At 41.0% G+C, this 25,706-nt stretch overlaps 1 protein-coding gene across 1 annotated transcript in view; it reads left to right on the forward strand.

The window, feature by feature from the left end:
• Positions 1–23,660, forward strand: part of LOC133266871 (ethanolaminephosphotransferase 1-like) — a 51,283-nt gene extending 27,623 nt beyond the window's left edge. The window contains exons 5-10 of the mRNA XM_061448557.1: positions 322–590; positions 6,199–6,307; positions 16,388–16,436; positions 18,561–18,741; positions 22,076–22,258; positions 23,389–23,660. Coding sequence (XP_061304541.1) covers positions 322–590; positions 6,199–6,307; positions 16,388–16,436; positions 18,561–18,741; positions 22,076–22,258; positions 23,389–23,454 — 857 coding nt within the window. The 3' untranslated portion in view covers positions 23,455–23,660. The remainder of the gene's footprint in view (positions 1–321; positions 591–6,198; positions 6,308–16,387; positions 16,437–18,560; positions 18,742–22,075; positions 22,259–23,388) is intronic.
• Positions 23,661–25,706: the final 2,046 nt, after the last annotated feature.

The following is a 25,706-nucleotide window of genomic DNA, read 5'->3' on the forward strand; positions in this document are numbered from 1 at the left end:
AGAAACTGATCATAGGGACTGACATTAAAGTGTTTAAAGACCACTGAGGACAAGTAATTATGAATGTCTTTCTAAAGCTCACAACAAAGGTGGCATTTAGTTTAAGAGTGAAGGTAAGGACAGAAAAACGTTTTGACAACTGAAGCAAATATTTTACAAGCAATCCTAACATGTTGGTATTGAAGCCACAGTTGTGCTTCAGTTTGCTGTCTTTGATTTATTTTTCTCATACGTTATATATGGCAGTAGTGAAGTGTATGTGAAGGAAGTTACTCCTTTTGTTGTGCTCTAACTCTTTGTTTCCTTTCCTGATCCTTCTAGATTCCATAGATGGGAAACATGCTCGAAGGACTCAGTCCAGTACTCCTCTGGGAGAATTATTTGACCACGGGCTGGATAGCTGGGCTACCTCCATTTTTGTGCTTTCGTTTTTTTCTGTCTGTTCCCGGGACAATGGGAGGAGTGGAATTTCTGTATATACAATGTATATATATTTAAGCATTGTCTTGTTTAACTTTATGTGTTCACACTGGGAGAAATATAACACAGGAGTTCTTTTCCTTCCTTGGGGATATGACATAAGCCAAGTGGTAAGTATTTATCATTCCTGCTTTGGTTTTATTTTTTTTTACTGTGTTAGTGTTTTCATAATATTACAGAAATAGAAAAACAGAGCTCAAGGCAAATATATTTGGCCAAGATTTTGAATGTGAAATAGCATAACCCTAAAAGTAACTCAAAAATATTTCCTGCATTTGCAAGGAAGGGATGCTCTAAAGCAGATTGTCAGCATTAGAGATTCATTGCCTTTCAGGAAAAAAAAGGCTTGGAGCAAGCCTAGCAGTCAGATATGCTCGTAAGAATGTCATTTAACTACATTTGATTTGTGGTATTAACAAAAATTATTGTGCTGTCTGAAGCCATAAGCAATTTTCTCACCAACACTGGGTTCCGAGGCAGTATGTGAATTAGTTCAAGGAGTGTTTATTAATAGTAATTATACAGCTATACAACACTAGACATTCTCAATTCTACCTCTTCCATCAAATGTGGTGATGGAAGCAGCATTGTACCTATACAGCAAGCATCAACTGTTTTCAAGTGAGTTTTATCCTTGGAAAAAAAGTAAGTCATACCATTAGAGGTTTCCACTCTGGGAATGGCATTCAGTAATGTGAATTACATATCAGCCAGTGTCCGTCTGAGTTCTTGACTGGCTTACAGCCCTGCTTGAGGTGGCCCTCTTCAGAAACATGCCAGGGTACCATGGTGAGTGGTGGCCTCCAGGCCAGCAGCAGTAACAAGCTCAGTGCACTGCCAAGGGCCTAGCACTGGGATTTCTGGGCTGTCTTATGTATTTCTTAGATACCCAGGTTCTTGCAGCCTGAGAAGCACAGTCCCAGTCTTCTAATCTTCCTGTCACAGGCATAGGATGAAAGGTACAGGCAAATATATATAATTGAAAATAAGTTTGACAGATATTTAAATATGTGCTTTAATGGAAATACAGTATTTAAATTAATGGCTGCAGATGTATTGCTGTAAACCTAATCAGAATCCAGTGGTTTGAGATCAACTGAGATGGTGGTCCAGCTGTGGTACATCTGTTTCGTCCCCTACAAAATAGGTCCTGGGAGAAGAAGTTGGCTCAGGACTAGGACATTAGGCAGCCAGCTGGTCTGCAAGGTTCAGCCATGTTTGTGTAAGGTTTCTTAGTGAAGTTCTTCCAGCAGGAGAGGAACATCTATGTTCAAACCTATTTCATTTGCTGCTCAGATGATCACTGTAGATATACATGTGAATGTTTAGAAAGCTCTTCTAGGTTGCTACAGCATCTGAATGATATTCGTGGTTAAATGTGGGAGTGGGTATCAATTAGTGGAGCAGTACTGTTGTCAGTGCCTTTTCATGACCTATGCCTCTCTCACTGCTTTCCCATCTGGGAAATAATGGTAGTAACATTTCCTTGCCTGACAGAGTTGTGGTGAGGCTGGATTTCAGAAAGTTTGCAAACTGCTTTGATTAACTTGGATGCAAGGTGCTAACAACTGCTATTTCCCGTCCCCCTTTGATACTGAATTGCTGTCCCACATGCTCATTTCTAGTAACTTCTGTGATGATTTGCTTACAGTCTAAATGCTAAGGATATAAATGTAAGGATTTTTTTGATGCACAATCATCAGCAGCAGTGAAAGACAGTGCTACTGAATTTTCTGTATGTCAGTTTACCCACCTGTGAAAATCAGCTTTTGTAGCTGTGATTGCCTATGAACAAAGAAAAGACAGGACTTGTAGATCAAGGTAGTATTTTTTCCATTAGTTCAAACTACATTTCACGCACACCGGAAAGTTTGGGTTGTTTTCAGCTGTACTCACCAGTCTAGTAAAAGATCTTAATTCCCCTACAAAAATTGCCTTGCCCTTGTTTTGTAAGGGGCAAGGCAGTACAATAATTCAGCAAATTTTGTATGATGCACCCACTATTAAAGGTAGCTCTTCATCTCCAGCTACTTGGAGGTGATGAGGATGCTGAGGACCTAAGCAAATGGCTGATGATGAGTAAGAAAGGTAACGTTCCCTTTGCTGTTTTTTCCCCTGCCACCTACCTGCCAGATATTCCCACAGCCACATTCAGAGACAGAGTGGTAGCACTCACAAGCTGCTTTCAGACTGATTCCCAGCGTTTAGTTCACTATTTCCTCTGTGGCATTCCTAGCTGAATTGCTGCATAAATGCGCCTCTCTGCTCTGTCTTGAGTAACTTCACCAACGACATGATGCTGTCACATTGGCGTGTCAGACATTCAGGTAGTCTAGCCCTCTGCTTCTGCTTTTAAATTTGATAGTAGCCAGGAACTTTGGACTTTGTTATCACCACAAAGGTCAGGAAATACAGTCATTAGTATAAGTGTGCAAATAGATAACTGTTGACCTTAATGAAAACATTACTGGCTTGTAGCTCCCAGGACACCGCTGCTGAGTCAGCTCCACTGTATGTAAACACTCCCTGGCTCTGTGTTCACTGCGGTGTTAGAAGAGCTGCTGTTCCTCATGAAAAAACACCTCATTGTAGACAGAGAAATCCGTGGGGTTTATGCAGATCACAGTTTTCTGCGAGTTGATGACTCACCAGAATTGGGCACCTAATTACGGTAGCTGGGCTGTAATTGGCACTCCAATTAGCTTTGATTACAGCAGACAGCTGTTTATAGGAAGCTGCGGTTTGTAAACTTGAAAAATGTCTGTAACGTGTCTGAGAGATGCGTGGTCAGAGGAATGCTTGCTTTGTGCATTCAGAATCAAGGAGGAGGCGTCTGCAACAGTGAAAACTCTTCCCCTCTCTCCCCTCTCCAGCACAAGGAGCTACCTTGTGCCAACTCCTCTGTGGGCAGAAAAAGATGCAGGAGAGGAGCCTCTTTACACCATCTACACACTTTTCATACACCTTAGAGTAAGCACACCTATTAAAACCCCCAAAAGTCACGAAGAGAAGTCTGTAAAATAAACCTTTGCTATGTTCTGTGAGAAGTTCTCAGATACATCTTGTGAAAACAAACATTTTTACTTTGTCACAAGCCCAACGAAAGAAAGTTAATACCTAAAGACAAAACTTTCCCGATAAAATGAAATTTCAGGCTTCCTGCCATATGGTCATTTTCACAGACAGTTTGAGCACTGTGTTAATGGAAAACGTTTCAACACCTGAACAATTAATACTATTGGAACACACTTGTGAAATTGAATATTACAGTAAAATTAAAGTTGTGGGGTTTTTTGTTATTTTGTTTTTTTTTGTTGTTTGTTTTTGGTTTTTTTTTTTGTGGAATCATACAAGATTTAAAATCACAGCCAGAATATTTTTTCAAAACAATGAAAAAATGTTTGATTTTTAAATGTGTGGTACATCATACAGCATCCTCAATGTACCTGTGTGTAAAACAGAAATGATGAATCATTAGGTGGAAGAAAAAATACAGAATTTTCCCAGTGCCACATTAAAGAAGTATTCTGAATTTACAGAGGGACAAATGTGATTATGTTGCCGTGATTTACAGAACTGTGGCAAGGTAGGGAGCCACTGCTCAGGAGCCAGTTATCCTGTTGTTCAGCCATATCAAATGGCCTACAGATTAACAGATTTTTATCTGCATAAGTACTCCTCCTCCTCATAGATAAGACCTTGGCAAGCCAAAGAATTTCCTGGCCAGATGCTGCAGTTGAATCCAAGATTGTATATGTCTGACACTAACTTGCTATATAGTCCTGACCTGTGGTATTTAATTTGGACTTGCCATTTTGCAAAAGGTTGCAATTATTTTTACTTACTAAAGACTACATTTGTATCTGAAAAGTAGTAAAGCTGATCTATGCCAGGGAGATGAGGAGTAAAAAATTACTCAGCTGCTAATATAGCTTAGATCAAGGGGCACAGCCATTTTCCAGCTTTCTAAAGGAGGTCTTTGGGACTGCCTCAGTGAAGTCAAAGTTACATCTCCTTCAAAAAGAGCACACCAAAAATTTGAAGCCAATGAGTGTACTTTCATACCCTACCACTGTTAAATCAGAGGCAATCTTAACCTGCGAGTACTGCATCACCAAATCCCAGGGCAGGGGTTTTCCCCGAGAGCCTGTTGCATCAATGTTACTGTTCCTAGAGGTGTGCTGGCATCTGACAGGGATACTCATGACTGCATTGCCAAAAGCACTGTCTGTAATAATGGATAATGTCGAAGTTCCTCTTTTATCACTTGCCAAAAAAGTCTGTTCAGAATTCAACTTGTGAGGGTAAATTCAGGCTCCATTAGAACCAGTTGGAGTTTTGCCATCCGTCATGTCTTATGCATAACATAATGCAATTTCTGCAGAAAGCCAAATGGTAGCTCTGCTGTAGTCAGTTGCAAAACGCATGATACATGTCCTTCATTTAGACCAAAATTTGACTCATTGTCTTCAATGGCCCAAGATGTAACTCTCATACTAGCGCTTCTCCGCTGCAGATCTGTTGTGCTGCTTGTTCTTGCACAGGTGAATCAAACATCCAACCCGGCAATGCCAATTCAAGGAAAACTCTTGAAGAGCTACATACTGATAGGAGAAGAATCTTGAATATAGATACAGAGAAGCAAGTGAAGTCAAATATAGTAATATCTGTATGTAATAAGGAATTTAAGCAACATCAGTGTTTGCTACTAATCTGTGATCTTAAGCATCAGGTTATCTAAAAAGGAGATTTTCAGTGTATCTTTAAATTAAAGTGGGTGGCCTGGGCTAAGCCAAGAAACAGGTTTCAAGGTAGAACAGGTTCTCTTGAGGACATGGGATTAAGAATACAAGGGCTGGGAACCACTGCAACACAATCATTACTGCTTTTGAATGTTGCACACCTAAAATGGCAAGATTTCTCCAATTTGTACCATGTATGAGGTGCTACAGGTAATACAATGTGAAATGTATCGCCATAGGAGCTGTAGGGTTTTGACAGCATTAAGATTGCTGACCTCAGCCGGGTCACAGAAATATCTCTGAAAAGAGAGTAAGAACTTCATTGACATGTCTGCTGAAATGGATAGCGCTTCAGAGAGACTCAAGAGTCTTACGTGTGAGCCCTTTCACTCCTAATGATGTTTGACTACGTGTTTCTTTTTGTGCCCTGTAATAATGCTATCTTTCAAACAAATTAAACATCAGGGAGGGCTTCAGCTCACTCTCCTTCTTTTTATTTATTCACATGAAATCAATTATTATTATTTCAGGTGAGCTTAGTTTTTTTTTTTCCTCTCTCAGTTATTCTGATGTGATCAGTTCAGGGGGCTGAGCTGCAAGAATAACCACATTGCCGATTCTGAAGTCTGTATGCAGATACAAGAAAGTGTATGTACACTGGGGAGACCTGACATTAGAAAGGGATTTAGGGATTTTTGTGTTTTCAAAAGGTAAGTCTGTAATATTTGCCAAATGCAGACAGATGCACACATTGCAGGGAAATTACATGTTTTCCCCACATTTCATATGTTTTAAATAACTCTCTTTGTGACCCTGAAAGCTGCTTCACTGCTTAGAAGTACATGTTTTGGAATGGTAGCATAAGATCCTGTATTGTGGAGACAGGAGGAAAATAACAGCTTGTATTAAGATGATAAGCTAAATTCCGTGTCTTTAGAAGTAAAGGATTAAAACTACATTATCTTTTTTCCTATAGGTATTAATAGCAGCATATCTGCTCACAGGTTCTGTTGGCGTGGAAGTCTGGCACAAGCCTCTTCTCTTTGGTTTTTACATTACAGACGCATTAGTAATCTTACTTATAGGTAAGTGTCCAAATCCATGCAAAACTGTACTGCTTTTTAATTATTTTGACAAGATATTTCTTTTATTTCCTTCTTTTTATTTTGTGTTGTTTAGTCTAAAAAGTCCACATGAATGGGGCTGATTTAAAAGACAAAAACTTGAAAACTTCAAGAAAGGAGATAATTTTGAAACATTTTTCCTCACCGAATTACTGTTACACATAAATAATACAAAAAATGTTCCTTATCTGGAACATGTCACTCACATTTACATATATTATAAGTTTAATGTTTTGGCCTACAGCACACTATGCTCCAAAACATTTTAGATAGAAGGAATAAAGACATCATTAAATAGTCTTATAAGGCACAAAAGTAGATCTGAAAAGAGCCAGGTGTATTCTAAGCTCTTCTTTAGACTTACTTTCAGAGCTGAAGTGATGCATTTTTCATACACAGCAGTAGTCTATTTGCTCATCCTCTGATACTATCTGTGCAGTTTGAAATAAGCATTGAACATTTTTCAACTGCTATAGCTAGACTGAGAACGAGAGCAGTTACATTTTAATTATTTAAAACCATGGTAGCCTTAGCTAAAAATGTGTGTGTGCAAAATGGCTTTGGTGTGTTGCTTGTAAGGTGAATAAATTAGCATGTAAATTTGAGGGATTTTTATATAAGCATGCAAGTGATGAGAAGAGGAAACAAAACACCCCTGTTTGACACAGAGAGTTTAGACTTACATCCCAAGAAGCTTCTTCAGTCCTTGAGCCAAATGGAGAACTTGGATATAGGTGCCCACCCAATGCAGACACTAAGAGACATCTGAGCATTTCAGGGGGGACGTTTGAATCCACTGCATTGACATGGTGAGGTCTTCAGCAGGGACTGCCTCCAGTCTCAGCAGTGCTTCCTAGAATTGCCAGACTGGAAAGGACCCTGCATTCAAGCTGTGCTTTCTAGTGAGTATAAGTATAAAAGCACATGGTTTTGCAGACCTTTGTGCTTTACCCAGAGTAAAACTGACCCTGTGTAACCAAGGGTATTGTACAGTCTTTTTCTTGTCAGGCCTGTTTTAGGCACTCTGAGGAAAAGAAGGAAAGAAAGTGGGAATAAAACAGTGGTCGCCTTTTCAGTAAGCCATGATTTATTCAGCTTGTCAGAGGTGCAGCTATAACATGCCCTCTGGTGGCTGGCAGGGCAGACGGATGGGGAGTGATCTGTGCCCTTGAAGAAGTATCACAGGTCCGAGAGAGGTGGATGCTGGCTTGCTCACAGGCAGCAGGTTAGGCCTGTGATGGCATGATGTGCTAGCATGGGCAAGTCCATTGAAAACGCTTGTTCTGCCCTACATGCATGGCTGCTTTTGGTCTTGTCACTAAGGCACATGACAGGCAGTTCAGTGAGTACACTGATGTCTTCCCTTGTGCTTGGGAAGCCATGGGTGAAGGTTTAATTCAAACTGCTCAACATATTGGGAAGGTTTGTGGTAGGAAAGCATGTCAATGTCATCAAATCTGCAGAAGTGAGCATCCTTTTTCATATTTTACCAAAACCAGCTGCAAAGCAAGGTTTGATGAACTATTCCATTAGCATTAGAAAGAAGTACTGCTTCCGTCTCGTGTGGTACACTTGCATGAATGGAACTGTGAGCAGAGAATTGAGTATTTCTTCCAGCATTGTCCTCAGCAGAGTAGGCATAAGTAAGAGCCAAAAGATTTATTTTAAACACACTCTCACACTCTCTCCACAATGCCATTAACAGGGCCACTCTTGCAGCTTAATTATAGCTAAATATGGGCTTAAAGTATGCAAGAAATGATCTTGCTTGACTCTGTGTTACAAAACTGTCACAGTGCATGGTAAATCTCTTAAAAACAGACACTAAATTTAAATATTAAAAAAAGGTAGAATCCTTCCACTGAGGATCATGCTGATCCAGAAAGCACAGGTTTGAATCTAAGCTCAGCAATAGCGGTTATCATTGGAGAAGCTGTGTGCAGTGAATATGGATATATAAAGTTTTTGGAAGCTTGCAGTAAATTGTGGGACTCCACTGCGATTGCAGGAAAAGTGTTGATGTAACCTACACCAACAGCTAAGCAGACAGGAAGACAAAATTATTCTCTCTCCCTTAGAGAGGCTGCAGCAAGTGTGTCTTGCTCAGCCAGATCCATTTGTATCAGAGAGCCCCCTCTCTGGCATGCTCAGTTAAATGCCTCTGTGGCTAGTTAAAAAATAAAGCGATGTAGTGGGCCCCTGATGCTTTTTATGAGTTAGTTTCCCAGGACCTTGAGAGGAGCCATTAAACTGTAACTGGCTGTCCTTAACCATCTGATGGCATTTAGTAGTCACTAGTGGTCCTCCTAACAATGAACCTGTAGCTACTCCATCAATACTTGGCATTCATTTCACACTTTTACTGTTCTGCACACAACAGGAGTTCAGCTGCTGAGCCGTCACTTCTCCAAGAACAGCTGGGCTCTATCTAGTACCTTCTATAGTGGAAAGGCATCCAAATGAGATGCACAAGAGTGGAGGTTTTCAGACGCCTTTCCAAGGGTTTCTGGGGAAAAAAAAACCACCATCAAACAGGAAGACTAGCCCACGTATAACCTAAGGATGAACTCTGAAAATGTACCTCCTTCAAGGAAGCTGTGGTGTCACCAGGTGACACTCACTCCCTGAAAATAATGGACTTTTTATCAGGTGCCAGACCACACAAAGATATACATAAAAGTGCAGCAATGGCAGTGTTTAGATTAGATGTTTTAAGAAAGCTTCCCAAGAGAGAGCTTTACATATGTCCCTGGGAACTCTCTAGCATGCTGTGAACACCTGTAGGGAGGCCATGCCTCAGGCTGCTGAACAGAGATCTCGGAGGACTCCCCTGTGAATCAGAGAAACTTCTGCATAGTATTTTATGGGAACTTTTCGCTTGTCCACTGTAATTTTCACAGGCAGTGAATGCAATTCCATCCTGCAGCTCCAAAACACACACCTAGCTGGACCCCAAACAAATGAGGAAGGCCATTTTCCTGTTTCCAGAGTGCATTGTCCTGGCTGCTAGACAGAAATGCCTTTTCTCCTAGCGCAAAAGCGGCCAGACCTTTCTAAAGTGATGTGCCTGTGTGCTCAGCTGGAACTAATTACCTCTGCTCTCAGCAAGGCTCCTGTGGATGACACTCCAAAAGCTCTCTTGGGATTTAACCACAGTTGTCCCATAGCATTATCTGGCTAACCAGGGTCCCTTCAAAGGGCAGCACTGGGGTGAGAGCTATCATTTATTTTCACCCCTCCAGGGTATCCTGAATGCCTAGCATTCCTTGTCACTCTGCCATCAGGTTGAGAGCAATATAAAATATTTACAATACGCATTTTAAAACAGTCAATTCCTCACATGAAGTCTGTGGTGCTATAGACTTTATAAGAAGGTCTTTACTGACAGGTAAACATAGTAGCTCAGGGAACAGCATTACTATTGATGATGGTTTCTGTCTCACATTGTAATTAAATGAACTCTAATAGGTACATGTTCTGAATAAAGCATTTTCCATTCTTGGGACATTCATACTTGCTGTCTAGGAGATAGGTTTTATAATGTCTAATAAAATTTGAGTTCAGGCTGCAATCCTTTCCTTACTAGAGACATTTATATATCTGGTTTCCTGTACCTGACTGTTCCTTTCCATACAAGTTATTGCAAATTTCTTTCAGTTCGTTAAATTTATTCAGAATTGACCAGAGGACGCAGAAGTTATGATGGCATGCACATAAACAGGCATGTTTATGTGTTAAAATGTCAGCTTCCTTAGGAAGCCAGGTTGGAAAAATGACTTCTGGATGCACAGAAAGATTCCTGCTGCTCATTAATTGCAACCACAAGAATAAGCATTGTGGGTAAAGGACCAATAAAGTGTGAATCAAAAATGTTGTGCTGCATCAGTGTGTGGCACATGGGGCAGACAGTTCTGTGATCCAGAGATAGTGGCACATTTGAGTCCACTCCATCTGGCTACTGATGCCTGTGGCAGAGCTGAAGCGAATTTTCAGCGTGCAGGTTTGAACATGAAATGTGACTGGAATACTAACATCTGTCAGAGAGCTGAAACTTGAACTTTCTTCTGGAGATGGGGCCAAAGCAGTCAGAATTTTTTCCTGTGATGTGAATTGGGGTGGGTTCTGTGCTGACTTTTGCAGAGTGTGTGTTCCTTGAGGTTCACTCCCTCTCCCAGCTATTGAAGTGTATAAAACAAGGAGTAAACACATAAATGAAAACATAAAAGCAACAAAAAACTAATGATGAGACCAACCCACAAGATTTGAAATACGCCAAGTATTTGAATTCCTTCATAGTAGGAAAGCACAGTTAATCCATCTAAACTACTGCCCTGTCCTTACACTGTCCTACAGTCTATGTATCAAAGTAGGACACAGAAGTCCTTGCAGTGAGTAATTATGCAACAGCCTGCCTTTTTATCAGTGTCAGAAAATGTTTAGGAGGCCACAGTCAAATTATAAATTGTTTCTGTCCCATATGGATGAAGTAATTCTGTAGTGATTTCCTATAGTTCCCATTGCAAAGCAGCTGATGGTTCTGCCTTACTGATGGGTAGTTGAATGGTTAAATGTTAAGTGATATGTTTTCAAAATGCTATCACTCCGACAAGCTTTGACTAGCCTGGTTTGAAAAGTGTGGTTAAAGTGAGTTGGCTTCTACAGGTCTGTCACCAATTTAACATTTATGAAAGCATTGTTGTGACAGATTGTACAAGACTTCGTTGAAGTAAAGGGCGTGAAATACTCACCTGTCACTTGAGATATATAAATAAAAAGTGGTTGAGGTCATGTTTGCAGTAACTCATCCGAACCAGTCAGAACAATAAGCCCAGAAAACCAGAGCACAGAAGGCCGGAGGCAGGGCAGTGTCACAGGATATTAATGACAAGTGGGAATGGGCTTGGTGGTGTTAGCTGCGAGGAGTCACGTCACAGGTGCTGGGAGCCCCAGAAGAGTCAAACAAAGGGGCTCACCTGGTGGAGTCCTCCTGGAAGCTAGCCTGGGCTTTTCAAACAAAGACACTGATTCTCTGGTGTTCAGTTCTTGCTGTGTCCCCCCCCAAAAGAGAATGCTGTGTACATGCTGTGCAAACACAACTACATCAAAGAAACAAAATAATTTCTCAGTCTGTACTAAATCCCTCCAAATATTGTTAGCTTACAGCTCAGTTCAAGAGAGATAAATGCAGTGTGTGCTTCCTGAGACACTGAAAATAAGCTATGAAATCAACAGGCAGGATAAATCCATCCCTTTACACACTTCATACTCAAGAAGTAGCCTAGATGCTAAACACGCATCAGCTTTGTGCCTGAAGACACTGCTTACGTTTACGCTGGGTTCTTAATCCTTGTAAAATCATTTCATATTGTATAGATCTGTTTGGGTGTATTTTTCGTCTGTCCATCAATTGCTTAATGTATTCAGACTTCACAGGCTCAATTAAGTCTGACAATCATATACCAATTTTCTAAGCTTATTTTTTTTCAGTTACTAAGTGGTTCTAAGTTTGCCCTTTTATATAATAATAAACCATAATTTTATATTTAGTGGACATCTCAATATGCAATTATCTGTTTGCACAGCCAATTAAAAGTGTTGTCTTCTCAAGACATGCCTGAGAAACATCGCACTGTTCCATAAAAAGCTGCTGTTCAAGTTACAAGTGCTTCTGAGTGTTCACTTTTTAATGAAGCTTGCTTCCAGGCACTGCTCAGTGTGCTAAACATTCAGCGTGTTAAGATATTTTCAGTGTCTAGTGGCTCTGAATGTGGAAGAAATTAGAAAAAAACATGGGAAAAGCATTTAAAGATATTTTCCAAGCTAATATTGAGACCTAAATTTTGGGGTTTTGTTTTTTTGGCTGGTGGCTAAAATGATAAATGATAACATCCCTTTTCTTTAAAGGAAGCATTGACTATGATGAATTATTAACCCAGAGACAGGAAGACCAAGCAGTATAACTGAAGAAGGCTATGTGGAGGTGTGAGCAATTAAAGAGGAGGGTTATGGTATTTCATTTGCAGGCTGAAATACAACTGCAACTGCCTACAGTTAGAGTTGATTTTTACTGAGCTCAGCTTCTGCAGTATGGCCTGAAGAAGGTCTGTGCAGACCTCTTCACTGCTTCCCAAATGGGAGGAATGCATTTGGAAAGCTTTTTTTTGGAGGGAACAGAGCAGGGATGGAAGGGTTCTATCCTGACTGAATTTCCATGTTTGCATTGTGGTGTTCACTTAAAACTGCATCTCTTTATTGCACTGTCTCATTTTGAACTTTTAGCTATAAGGAAGGAAGAACCAATTCTAAACAGATAATATCTCAACAATGTTCTGAGGATGGCTCACTTGTCAGGAGCTTAATGACAAATGCAGCGTATGATAGCAGAAGTGTGGAGAAGATAGGGTAAACATTGTCCTTTCTTTGAAGCAGTATAATCTGTTTGAAGATAGTGGTTTAGGTGTCTTGGCTACTTTCTTGAGGTTGTTTCTTTATGCTGTGGTGTTTACAGTCTGTGAAGTTTGGTGTATTCAGGAATGTGGGTACCTGCAGCAGACTTCCTCCTACCTTTGTCTGAATGCCAGCGTGGGGCTGTTCCCTTAATTGCTGAAATAGCATTTTTTAGAACTGACAGTGGTGTCAGCAGCTCAATTCTGGCCATACTGTCTCTTTACAGGGAACAAGTCTGTGATTTGCACAAATGCCTAAGTTAACTCAGCTATACCAGCCACACCAAGTAATCGCAGTGTGTCACAGAAACAACCTATCTTCATTAGCCTTTCAGCTTAGTTACATGAGGGTTTAGGATGCCCTCATGTAACTGAACTTAAATACATCACTGTTAGTCAGGACTAAGGGAACAAATTGTATTGTGGTACTGTTTTGGGGTTTTATTTTTAAATCAATATCACATGGCATCCTACCATTTTAGAACTGAATTTGAAATTACCCAGTGGATCTAAAGTTGTCACTAAAATTGATGGGAGTTACCTATTTTGATCCCTTTTACACACACGTGTGTGTATATATATGCGTGTTTATGTATGTGTGTGTATATATCTGTGTGTTTCTGCATATATATACCTAGAAAACAAGATAATGCCTTTATTCCTGGCATGTCTCTAATCCTGAATTCCTGAATGCATTGGGGTTTGGGTTTTGTTGTTAGTTAGTTTGGTTTTTTTTTGCTTAATATGTACAAAATAGGAGCTTCACAAATGCTTATTTCTCTGAAAAGGGAGTCAAGAGAGTGCAAGGCAAGGGACTGACTACAGGATTGTACCTAAATCCAAGGATTTGGGCTTGATACCTTCAGCCTAGTGTGACACAACAATTCCCTGTATCTGTGCCACCCATCTGTGCTTTAGTATTTTTGCCTTTAATACGGGCCTGTCTTCTTACAGTTGTGTCTCGGAGTGTAAATCAGCTGAAAGCAGGAAAATACTAAAGGAGGAATTAAAAAATACTGGAAGAGCAGTAGTAGTTTGAATAACACTCAAGAAGTTCTATATTCTGTAATGTGTTAAAAATGTCTAATGCACTAAACTTGATTTTTTAATGATTTTAAAAAATAATGTGCGTTTTGTGACTTAGAAAAGAAAAAAAAACCCAAAAAAGCTCCATCATCATCATCACTTGGGCAGAGACAGCAGTGAGTTTGCTTTCCATGCTGCACCTTTTGTTCCCCAGACCAGAAGGGAATGGCAGCAATGCGGAAGCCGCAGTTTAGCTCCTGGGCACAATGGGATCCTTAATGCCAATTAAAAGGCAGACTTAATGACTACCAAAAGCAGCCCCCGAGCCAGGCCTCCTTAGCTAAAAAAAGATGGGAAAGCAACATGTTGTAGGAAATGATGGAATTTTGAAAATCCCGTAAGAAACAGGGAAACACCCTTTGCTTTCCCTCCTGCATCGACAGCTTTCATTCTGCTAAAAGGGAAGCCATATAAAGATACAGAGGAGTAACTGGTACAGCTGCCCCATTCTGAAAGTGGCTTTTAGCTAACTGGGGGATTGTTTGTGGTCAGTGTGTTATTTCTGACTAAAATGGCACTTCATAAAAAGAACAAATTGTTGGCAGCCACTGCTCTTTGAATTCTATTTCTATTCCTAGTCTCTATTTCTGTTACTCTCAGTTGCTTTTCTCCTAACAAATCAAACTTCAGGATTGCAGCAGGAAATTTAGATTTAACCTCAAGAGTCAATGTTTTGTCTCATGTCTGCTCTAATGTGATGCAGATGTTGGAACTGCTGTACGTAACCCAAGATTTTATTGAACTAGCCCTCCCTGCCTAATAGGAAACATAGCTAACCGGGGTGCACGTTAAACACAGATCGCTCTGAAGGTACTAAGCGTGGGAGTTTGAGAAATATAGCTACGAAATTATTTGGATATTCCTTCAGTTGCACATCCTTCAGCTGTAGGATAAGGAGTTTCTGCCATGGTAAAGCATCAGGGTTCTTTATCTTACTTGTTCTAAAAAGCAAAAATGTGATACCTGAAATTGTTTACAGGCTGGATATTCTCTTTTCCCTCCCAGTTCTTTGATTCCTTCTCTATAAAAGACAAACAGAAAAAATGGAGAAGTAGATGATCTCTTGTATCCCTTTTTACTGCTCCTGTTTTCCAGCAACCCTCATTTCCACTATTCTTGCTTGGTTTTTGAGTTTTCCTTCTCTTGAGTTGCCAGCGTGGCCCGAGCATGCTAAACACTTGGGTATGTCTTTGATGAGGACCGAATGGTAAACACTGACGTTTCTCAAGACTCTGCTATGCCATGTTAGCCCCAGTACAAAGTCATCTGAAATGAGTTCTTTCCTCTATTAGTTCTTATTTTTCCTTATTTCCAATAATTGTTTCTAATGATGAGATTAAAGTTTGCTACTTTTCTATACAAACTGTGCACTATGTTTCTTAAATGAGATTTTTTTTAAGGTAAAACCAGAAGGTTTACAACATCAGAGTGCTTTACTTGCCCATAGCAAAATAGGAATTCTGTATTAATGTAGCGCATCAAAACAATCCTCATGTCTTTTAATACAAAGACCGGGCAGAAACATGTTACTTAGAGCAATCTCCAAGCAGCAAACAGACCAGAGAAAAGCCCTTAATACACAAAAAATAGGGAAAAACCCCACAAACCAGAGTTCTGCATGGAAACAGAGATTAAGATATGATAAGAATAGATATATAAGTCTTGTATATCTTTTCACCCAGTTAGGCTGACTGATACTGTGGCTTTTTTGTTTAAACCTTGCACTTCCACTTCTTGCTGGAGGACTTCTTTGACCCTTAAGTGGACCAGTGTGGGTGTCAGACAGGGTGCAACTGGGTCTTCTGGCAGCCCTAGGGCTGCTGGCAGCTGTATTGGTAATACCAGCCCTGATGCAGATAGACACAGTATTAGCAAAGGCAAGTTACTTGTTCTGTGTGGGTTCAAGCTGAGCTCCAGAAAGGTCACAGCTGTATTAAAAAAATGTAGTAAAGCCCCTCACTGATTCAAATTATGGCTGTATCACAGAAATGAACTCATTTCAGCTGCTGTATCAGTAAAGCAGATCTTTAGTTGAACCTTAGTATATTGAACTATAAACCTGTTATTTCCCCAGTAATGTGGGCAGCTCTGTTTGAGATTAATTGCCTTTATATATTCCACTGCAAGGTTTTTGTTGGGGTTTCTTTCCTATATGAACAGAGAGCAGCTTATGCAAAATGGGGCTATGCTGTTTCTTGGGCCCAGCAGAGGAACCTGTATGACAAATAGTTGATCCTACCTACTAACTACATCAGAATTAAAAAAACGTCACTCATTACGCAGGAAAATCAGTACCAGCTACTATTTCTAGCAGTTAACTCTTGGAAGAATGAGGAGGGTTTCATTATTGCCTAAAGCCTCCAAACTCAGTTTGTATCCAGTAATGAGTACAGGAATACCGAGTCATTTTTAAAATAGCACGCTAATTCTGTTACCATATGAGAAAGCTCTGAGATGATCAGTGTAGCAGAACTGTCTCTCATTACATATTGATCTTTTTCTCTTCCAGGTTTCAGTTTATTTCTTTCATTTCCACAAACACTATACAACATTTACAGGTAAGTGAATTAGCATTAAATGAATTCTATTCCCTCCCATTTAATTACGTATATTTAATGGTTTCCTCACTTGAATAATAAATGTAATGCTTGAAGTAGCCTAGCTTCTTTCAGCCAGATGCTGTCCTGATAATGTAGTAAAGGGTTTTCTGGTCAATTTTTTGAATCTGAGTGGTTTCTTTTCCATGTTTGTAACTCCTTTTCCCTTTACTTGCCATTCTCCAGGCAGTCTCACACTGATGAAAGCTCTGTAGTTACAATCAATCCGTTTTATTTGCAGTCAAATGTGACTTTAACTTCTACCTGCGCTAGGTGAAAGTCTGTACCTGATCACCCTGCACTCCATGAACTACTTTCTTGTCTTCCAGACCCTTCTGTAAAACTCTCCTCTGTATGAAGTCTGCACATAATTGCTGTCAGATACAAGCTAGACAGGTGGCAAGCTGTGATTACATCTCAGTGCTGGCTTGCTGCACCTAGGAATTTTATACATGGCTAGTTTATATTCTGATGGCCTATTTTCATTAATGCTGCCTGCATTGCACTGGTATTTGCTAGCTCATTTCCCTCATCTGTCACATCAGGTCTCTCAGGTCCTAAGTGTCCTGGAGGAGGGACTGTCACTGCCTGTCTTCAGGAATTAGTGGAAATTAATATGAAGATTTAAATTTTAGCAAGACTATAAGACAATAGCACATCACTCCTACACAGCCCTTTTCATATTGCAGTTAATAAAAACATGAATTACCCCATTTTGGGGCAGGAGGAGTGGAGAGCCAGGAGACGTGGGGCAGGAAAGGCTGAGGACTGGCAGAAAGGCTGAGCAGCAGCATGAGGGGGCTAGTGACCAGTGATGCAAGGGACTCTGGTTCAGGGAACACTGGGAGAAGGAGGGAAACACCATGGGCATGGCAGTCCATGGCAGTAGCAGCGTTTAACCAGTTGAATATTTAGTATTTGCTTTCTTTTCTCTCATGTCAGGACTTCTTAGCGTTTTCCTCTCCAAGTCATCATTCGACACAGTTTCTCTCAGCCTTTCCGGTGGGTTTATGATTCCTCTGAACAGAAGGAGCACAGTAATTTTAAACATCTGGTCAGGTTTGCTTAAAGGATGCACACACAAGCTGTTTGGTGATGAGGGATTTGAGTTTTCCAGTCATCCCCTCAGTTTCCTCATCCTGCTGCCTGTCCTCAGTTGCTGTCTTACCAGAAGGATATTCTTTTTTTGAATGAGAAATATATGAATTGTCTTTTTTGTCTAGATGTTTCTACAAATACAAGTGTTCAGATTTTAAACAGGACATTTCCTAGTACACAGAATTGCTCTTCTGAGCTATTTGTATGAAGAGATGGTTCAATGGTAGTGACCTTTAATAAATTAAACCTCCTACTCCTTTTATAATCTCTGAGTTTTGCCTGAGTGAAAAAGATGCAAGATACACAAAAGAGCCGTTCATTTTAGAGTTATCTTTTTCCTAGCTGACAGAAAATAGCCATTCACTACCTTTAATAGTACTACCTTTAGAAGACAGCTTAAAATAGCCAAGAAAACACAATGAATCATAAATTTTCCTGTACTCTAATTAGCAAAAAAAGGCTCCCCTTTAGGCTACACTTTGGCAACACTACAGGATTGTTTGGCAGCATCACCTGAAGATCTAAACAACAGCAATGTGTGCCAGCCCCAGCCACGTGCTTGACTCTGCTGCCATTGAAAACATGGGGGATGTTGAGGGAAGTAATTCAGTGTCGCACGTCAGAAGTTTCATCCTCTAAAAAGATACATATTTTGAATTCACAGCAAGCCTGCATGCTGTGCATTTGGATGACAACTAAAACAGAGTACTGCAGCTCACTTTGTGTTAAGCTTAGCGGTCCATTGCCAGGCAATGATGAGTGTGTGGAGCTGACCAGAAGCTATAGGAATAAACCAATATAATTTTACTCCAGAAACAAATGTTACTTGAGTATCCTACAATTTCTCAGAAAATACCTGGGTATGCAGCACATTTGCACAGGTAGTTCTTGTGCTTCAGGATGAATTCTTGGGCTGAGTTTAGTTCCTGGGCAGAAATAGAATGGATATATTTTCTTACTCCATAAAACCATTGTATTTATTTACAGAGCACATTTGAAGAAAACACTGAGGAATAACTCGTTGTATGAAGGACTCCTACCTCTTGTGTCACCTCTGTTGCTGTTCATGCTTCTTACAGTCTGGGTGGCTTTATCTCCAGTCGACGTATTAGCAAAGCAACCAAGATTGTTTTTATGGATGGTTGGGGTTGCTTTCTCAAACGTTATTGTAAGTATGTTTATTAGTGGTGGTGGTATTATTTAGAGACTGCTTTGACTTTTACGTGAACAAAGAGAAGGAAACAGAAACTGCAGCTAAAACTGAGCAGAATCACACATTTCTCCTACCTCTGAGTAGACTGCAGTTTATTAGGCAGTAAGTGCAATGCATATTCTTTAGGACTTGTTTTTTTCTTTTACCAAAACATCTATTGCAGCATTAGAGGCTCATGTGAATTAAAAATGTATGTGTGTTAGCTGAAATTTTCAACATTTTAGAAGCAAGCATTAAAAATATATGGGTGTTAGTTAGGATTTGTAGCATTTTAAAAATTAAAACCAAGACTTTCATTTCCTCTGGTCCTTTATACATGTTTCCTCCAGTATCAGAGTAAGGCATAACAGTGCTTTTCTTGTCCATGATAGTCTAACCCTGGGTTTCCATTTTCTACTCTGTAGACTACGAATTGCAAGACGCTCAGACCTCTACTTTGAGATTAACTCATAGAGCAAGTCTCAGAAATATCCAGGTCTGAGCAAACCACCACAGCACAACTGTCACAGCTCCCACTTAGGAAGCCCTCAGGGGCACATGTTTGGGTCCAGGAGGAGGGGATGTAGTGGGTAAGTAAGTCCCGCAAAGGGGACTTTCAGCCATTCCTGTAACAGGAGCACAGTGGATGACGTCGTAGCTGGCTGACGAGCTGAGACATCTCAGACACAGGAGATACTTTATTAGGAGCCTCCCAGGGGAAGACGGCAAGAGACAATACACTAAGGATCTACTGGGAGCACAGACCACAGCTGCTAGAGGTGTAAATTCAGCACAGCCAGGGTAGCATTGCAAATGATAGGTGAGGTAGATGGAAAAGTGCACCCCACCCCAAGGGCATAGTCCTATAGCCTTACCTCTTCTTTCCAGTCTGCCTCTCCAGACTCCTGTGCTTTCATCTCCTAATACTGTTTTTGCCTCATTTGTAGTGTCAGTCAGTGCTTCAGGACCAGGGGGAATAAGGAATTGAGGGAGGAGCACGGAGTATAGTCCCATTTTGCAGTCCTGTGATACACTGAAGGTGAACTGCTCCAAATACTAATAAGCAATTGAATTGAGTATTGTACTTCACATGTGTCCTGGGTTCAGTAGTAGCAGTCATTTCTTCCTCCTTCTTAGTAGCTGGTGCAGTGTTGTGGTTTTGACTTTCGGCCTGGGAATGGTGCTGATAGCACCGATGTTTTTAGTTACTGCTCAAATGTTTAGACTGGCCGAGGACTTTGTGAGCCTCATGCTCTGCCAGGGAGGAGGGGAGGCTGGGAGGAAGCAGAGACAGGACACCTGACCCAAACTGACCAAAGAGGTATTCCATACCACAGCACGTCATGCCCAGGGTGTAACTGAGGGTTTCCTGGAATGGCTAGGGCACTGCGGGGTTGGATGAGGTATTGGTGGGTGCTCAGTCAGGCTGGGGGGAGCGAGTTATCAGTCAGTGGGTGCTGAGGTGTTGTATTCTCTTCCCTTGTTATTTCCCTTATCATTATTATTGGTGGTAGCAGTAGTGATTTGTGTTATACCTTAGTTACTAAACTGTTCTTATCTCAACCCATGGGAGTTGAATTCTTTTGATTGTCCTCCCCATCCCTCCAGGAGCAGGGGGAGGGCAAGGGGTGTGGGTGGGGGTAGTAGAAACTGTGTGGCTGACATGCCGACAAGGCTTAAACCACGACAACATGGTGTAATAATGGTTAAAAAAATATGAAATCCAGCCTCTGGGTGGGTGCAATTATTCAGCCAGAAAAATTCTAGTGTACAGATTGCTTTCTCAATTTCTGACTCCCCCTGCAATGATTCCCAAAGCACTCATAAAACCAGTATTATTAAAAAAAAAAATCAAAATACTGATAATGCTTTGTAAGAAGAGCTATTGACACCAGGTACCAATGCTCACTTCTTGCATTACTGAAAGGTAATCATGTTTTTATGGCTTATCTTTGCATTCTTCAGCTTCCACAGCACAGACAGTAAAGCCAGTATTTTTTTGCCTATGGTCAGACTCCTCCTGCTGCTGTCACAGGGTTTCAGGCACTGCACAGGAATGAATTTTTCACTCTTCTATAGCTTTGAGAAAGCATAAAATCTATTTTTAACCACATTTAAACTCTAAGTGAAACTTAAATTGATAAAATATTTCACCTGTCTAAATACATTTTTGGTTTTTTGGTAAAGGAGATGAGAAACATGAGACACATTTCTTAAGGAGTCTAAACCAGGTAAAACACCCACATGTGCTTAAATGGTTTTTAAAATGTGAACTTTGGCTGAGTTAATCTCATTACGTTTCAAGAATTCAGTAAAATTAAGCTAATTCCTTTCGGTTAAACCATGCACCATATATTGTATTCATTTTTTTTCTGCTTTTCTGAATGGGATCTTTTACTTTGGGCCCCCAGCTCTACCTCCAGGGAGTCCACTGCCACGTTTGAGCCAAGGAAATGGTGGTTTAATACATAGAGAAGTGCTAGAAAAGAAAACCAGGATTTAAAAGTGGCATATATTACCTTCCCTCCCTTCTATACAATGAATCAGAATGTATTTCTGTCACACCATCTCACTGAAATACCAATACACTCTCACAGTGATTAAGTGGCGGCACATTTGATTTGGGATCACAACTTCATGAGCCCGTGTGGAAGCACAAGGTAGCAAACAAATTCCCTTTTTGTAAATATGTGTTTCAGCTTATAAAATGAAGCGTGTCAAAACACTGTCTCCAGGAAAGAAGTGTGTATGTTAAATTATTTGTAATGAAGTCCTTTAAGACTCTGGGGGGATGCTTTAGAGCAGCCTTCCACTACCTAAAGAGGGCAGACAAGAAAGCTAGAGAGGAACTTCTTAAAAGGCATGTAGTGACAGGACAAGGGAGAACAGATTTAAACTGAAAGAGGATAGATTTAGATAAGATATTAGGAAGAAGTTCTTCCTTGTGGTGGTGGTGGTGAGGCCCGGGAACAGGCTGCCCAGAGAAGCTGTGGCTGCCCCATCCCTGGCAGTGTTCAAGGCCAGGTTGGGTGGGGCTCCGAGCACCTATGGGTGAGGTGCCCATAGCAGGAGGTTGGAACTGGATGATCTTTAAGGTCCCTTCCAACCCAAAACAATCTGTGATTCGATGCTGACTCACAGACAGGCACAGAGGTATATCTATAGTAGTCTTCTCACCAGAAACAAGCCCCATTTTGAACTCTAGCTTTGTTTTCCTCGTATCAGAAGCAACACGCAGAGAAAACAGATGTGGTTTTACCCAGACCCTGGACTAACCCAGTTCTTCTCACCTGGCTCTTTGTTCCGACAGTGCAAGGTGATCATCTGCCAGATGAGCAGCACCCAGCCGGAGCTTTTCCACTGGTTCCTTTTCCCGCTGGCACTGGTGGTCTATGCAGCCATCTCCGGGCTGCTGGGCTGGATGGAAGAAGCCGTGCTCGCTGTGTTCACTGTGCTGGTCACGGCTGCCCATGTGCACTATGGGGTCTGTGTGGTGAGTGGCTATGGGAGAACTGCACTGAGGTGGGGAGGAAGATGGGGTCTGGGAATGGTTTCTATCTAGCTGGTGCAGTGATGTGGGAGTCTGGATGCTGTTACGGTTGGGTTGTTTTTAACATGTTTTGTTTAGTCTAAGGTTTAAAAGTCACTTTATTGCAGGCAGCGCCTTCTCACACATGCAGAAACTTCAGTGACTTACATTATTCAGTGTAGCTGACTGGTTTTGGCTTTAAAGCCATCACAATCAGAATATTTATGGGCTGTTTTTTAAGCAGTGGTTGACTCATGTGGCATGAATGATCCCATCTCTTTTTTCTCTTTCTTCTTCCTGAGGTTATTTGACAGAAAAAAAATAGGAAGGTAAGATGCAAAGTGCCAGGAATAGAATTCATAAAATCAGGTTAACTTTGCTTTGACTCTGCAAGCAAAATAGTTGTCCCAATTTCTAATCTTTTATTGGCCCTCTGTTAGCATCTTTCAGCCTGGAGACATGAATGAGACATTCGGTTTTAGCAATGCATTTTTGTGCCTGCTAGGTATCAGTTTTGTCATTTATTGTCATCTGAATTACTGCTGAAACTGTTTCCCTCAGATAATGCCCTCTTTTTTGAAGAGTATTGTCAAACTATCCTTAGGAAAGTGTCTTAATGGAGGGGTTGCTTTTAGATGAACCACGTTGCATGGGAAAGGTCTCATTTCACAGGAAGTTTGTCAGCATTTTTTTATTTGAGATACACCCCTGGGATATAAGGATTTTTCTTTGAAAGAAGACTTTTGTTAGCAGACATCAGCATCATTGTAGATTTTACCTCAGCATCAATACAGACCAGTTGGTGGAGGTCAGAATGGATACACCTCATCAAAATTTGCTATTGACTGAGGTGGCCTAGCTCCATCACAGTTTATGTCATCTGTGAATCTGGTCCATAGCGACTTGACTTCGCTTCCCATCAGTGTGCTGCAAGAGAAATGTAAAGACCACAGCTCCTTGTAGGTCCCTATGTACTTGAAGGTCTCCAGGTATCCAAGGAATGTGGTCAGGTTCTCCTCTTTCTGACCAGAAGAGAGATGTTGAATTGTGAAGCATATCAAAACTGGTTGCTAATCTCTGCAATTCTTCTTTAGGGCAGGCAGCTGAGTGAGCACTTGAATATTTACATCTTTTCCCTGAAGAAACGTGTCCAGGAGTGAACACCTGCACTACGATCAGACTGTAATACTTGACATGGAGATTTGCAACTCTTCTGATGTGATACATAGTTGGAATTAATCTGATTAAAATAACCAAAGAATAGATACATCCGGGTATCTGAACCACTGCGACAATGAGCTATGCAGCAAGATGCTTCATCTCAGAGGAAGGTTCCTGTCCAGCAGAGAAGTGTTTACCAAGTTCTTCTGCTCTAATATTCTCTTCAGCAATGTTATGTTACTGCCCTCTCTGAAGCTTTTGTCTTCCTCTTCCTTGCCACTGTGTCCAAAGTCCTGGATAAATCCATGTCAGGTTCCATGAGATCCTCGATGGTTTATAACCAGCACTGTTTTTTCCCAGCGTAGTCACCAGTGGGACCCTGCCAATGCAAATCCTCCCTGGATGTCCTTCCCACTCAGACATCTGCGCCTGCTTCATTTTCCATATTTATTTTCTCACAACTCATTTACTCCATACAACCTCCTGAAGGGCTTACACACATTCAGGCTTTCCCTCACCTCAGATGAATGTGTGAAGAAAAGAGAACGAGATCAGAAAGCTATGGGTGCAGTAAAGTGTTTTTAAAACCTATGGGATTTTTCTTCCCCAGCATTAAGATGAATCTCAGCTGACCTGTATCTGTCAGAAGTGCAGGCTCCTTACAGCAGCACCTGGCCTTCATGCTTGTTTTCTGGGCAGTAAAAAGCACATTGTTGGCATTTCAGTAGCTCCAAGCAATATAACCCTACAAAGGTAACCAGCTGAGAATAAATTTGGCCAAAAAACTTTAGAAGATTCTCATACTTCACTGCAAAATTAATTAGTCAACATCATCTATGAATGCAAAATACAAAGCAAATCATTATTTGCCTTTGTGTTTGAAACAAATTCTCGTGGTTTTAGATAATGGGGAAAAAAAAGGCAAGAAAGGCTTTTTTTAAACATTACATGTTTACGTGCAGATGCAAACCACTCGCTTCATTTATAATATATGTAGGTTTTCTGTGTGCCTTGGAGGAAGGAGGAAGAATTTAAGTTTCATCTCTTTTCATACGCTGCTCTAGCCAGAGGGATTCTGTGGCCTTGAAGCACTAATGAAACAATCTGCCCACTTTCCCCAAGGTAAGCATTAGATTACATTTCTTGCACAGAGGGACGTGATTGATGGACTGGCATGTTTATTAACTAGTTACCTATCTCGCTTGCCAGAAGCTGGGCAGAAGCGTAGTTGTTGAGCTGCTGAGCCTGAAGTTCAACTTTTTCAGTTCTTAGACCATTTCTCTGGCTTTATCACTCACCTTATCATTTTTCCCCAATTAATATACCCTTACATCAGTGGCTCTTATTAATATTTTCAGCTGAGCACTGACTTTGTACATCTTTGTACAATTTCATAGCTTTGTTCAATTTTAAATTGAACAGCTTCAGTTTAAGTTCCTACTGCCTGTTAGAGCAGTTGATCTACCACACCGTCAGTTGGGCTGATTTCCCATGGCAGCCCTTACGACAGGGACCAGGGGACAGGCCTGCACATCAGCTTCCCCTCTTCACAAAGCAGAAAATTCAAACCAACTTACAACGGTTTTTATGGCTTGAAAACACACATGTTCCACCTAGTAAACAGGCATGCTGAGGGTCCCATCCCCTACTACAGCCACATACTGCAGTCACAGTTCAAGCAGCTTAAAGCTTGAGTTAATCAGAGGACATAGGCCATCCTGTTAAAGCTGATTTGGAGATTTTGCAGAGAGCCCTGCAGGGAGAGGAGGCTCCTGCACCCTCTAGCACCCCTGTGGGTCCAGCTCCAGGGCTGGAACAAAGAGCGGGGTCTTCCAGCCTTCCTCCTCACTGTCGGGTGACCACATCTGATGCTCAGGGAGCGTGGGGTTCCCACATTGGTGCTCCCTATCTGCCCAAGGACTCTTTTTCTTAGAAAAAGCTTGACAGCTGTTTATTTAATAGGCAGTTAATTAAACTGTTAATTATAGGCAGTTCTGACTGTGTTTGAAGGGGAACAAGTTTAATAGAGACATATACCCAGCAATCCGTTTGATGAAGTCAAATACTACATCCGATACCACCTATGATGCCCCAAAAGTCTCACCTATTCCAGCAGTTTGTATTTAACCCATCCATCAAAAGTATCCGGAGGAAGTCCTGACTAGAAAAGAATTAGAATACAATAAACAAAAATACCTCTGGATTGAATGTGGTTATACTGGAGGCACTCCCTTTTCCCTCTGTCTTGCAC

The sequence above is a fragment of the Pezoporus flaviventris genome, unplaced genomic scaffold (assembly GCF_033815535.1).
Source record: "Pezoporus flaviventris isolate CSIRO_AGI_PZ_B2104156 unplaced genomic scaffold, CSIRO_AGI_Pfla_v1 ptg000007l, whole genome shotgun sequence".
NCBI classification, from domain to species: Eukaryota; Metazoa; Chordata; class Aves; order Psittaciformes; family Psittacidae; genus Pezoporus; species Pezoporus flaviventris.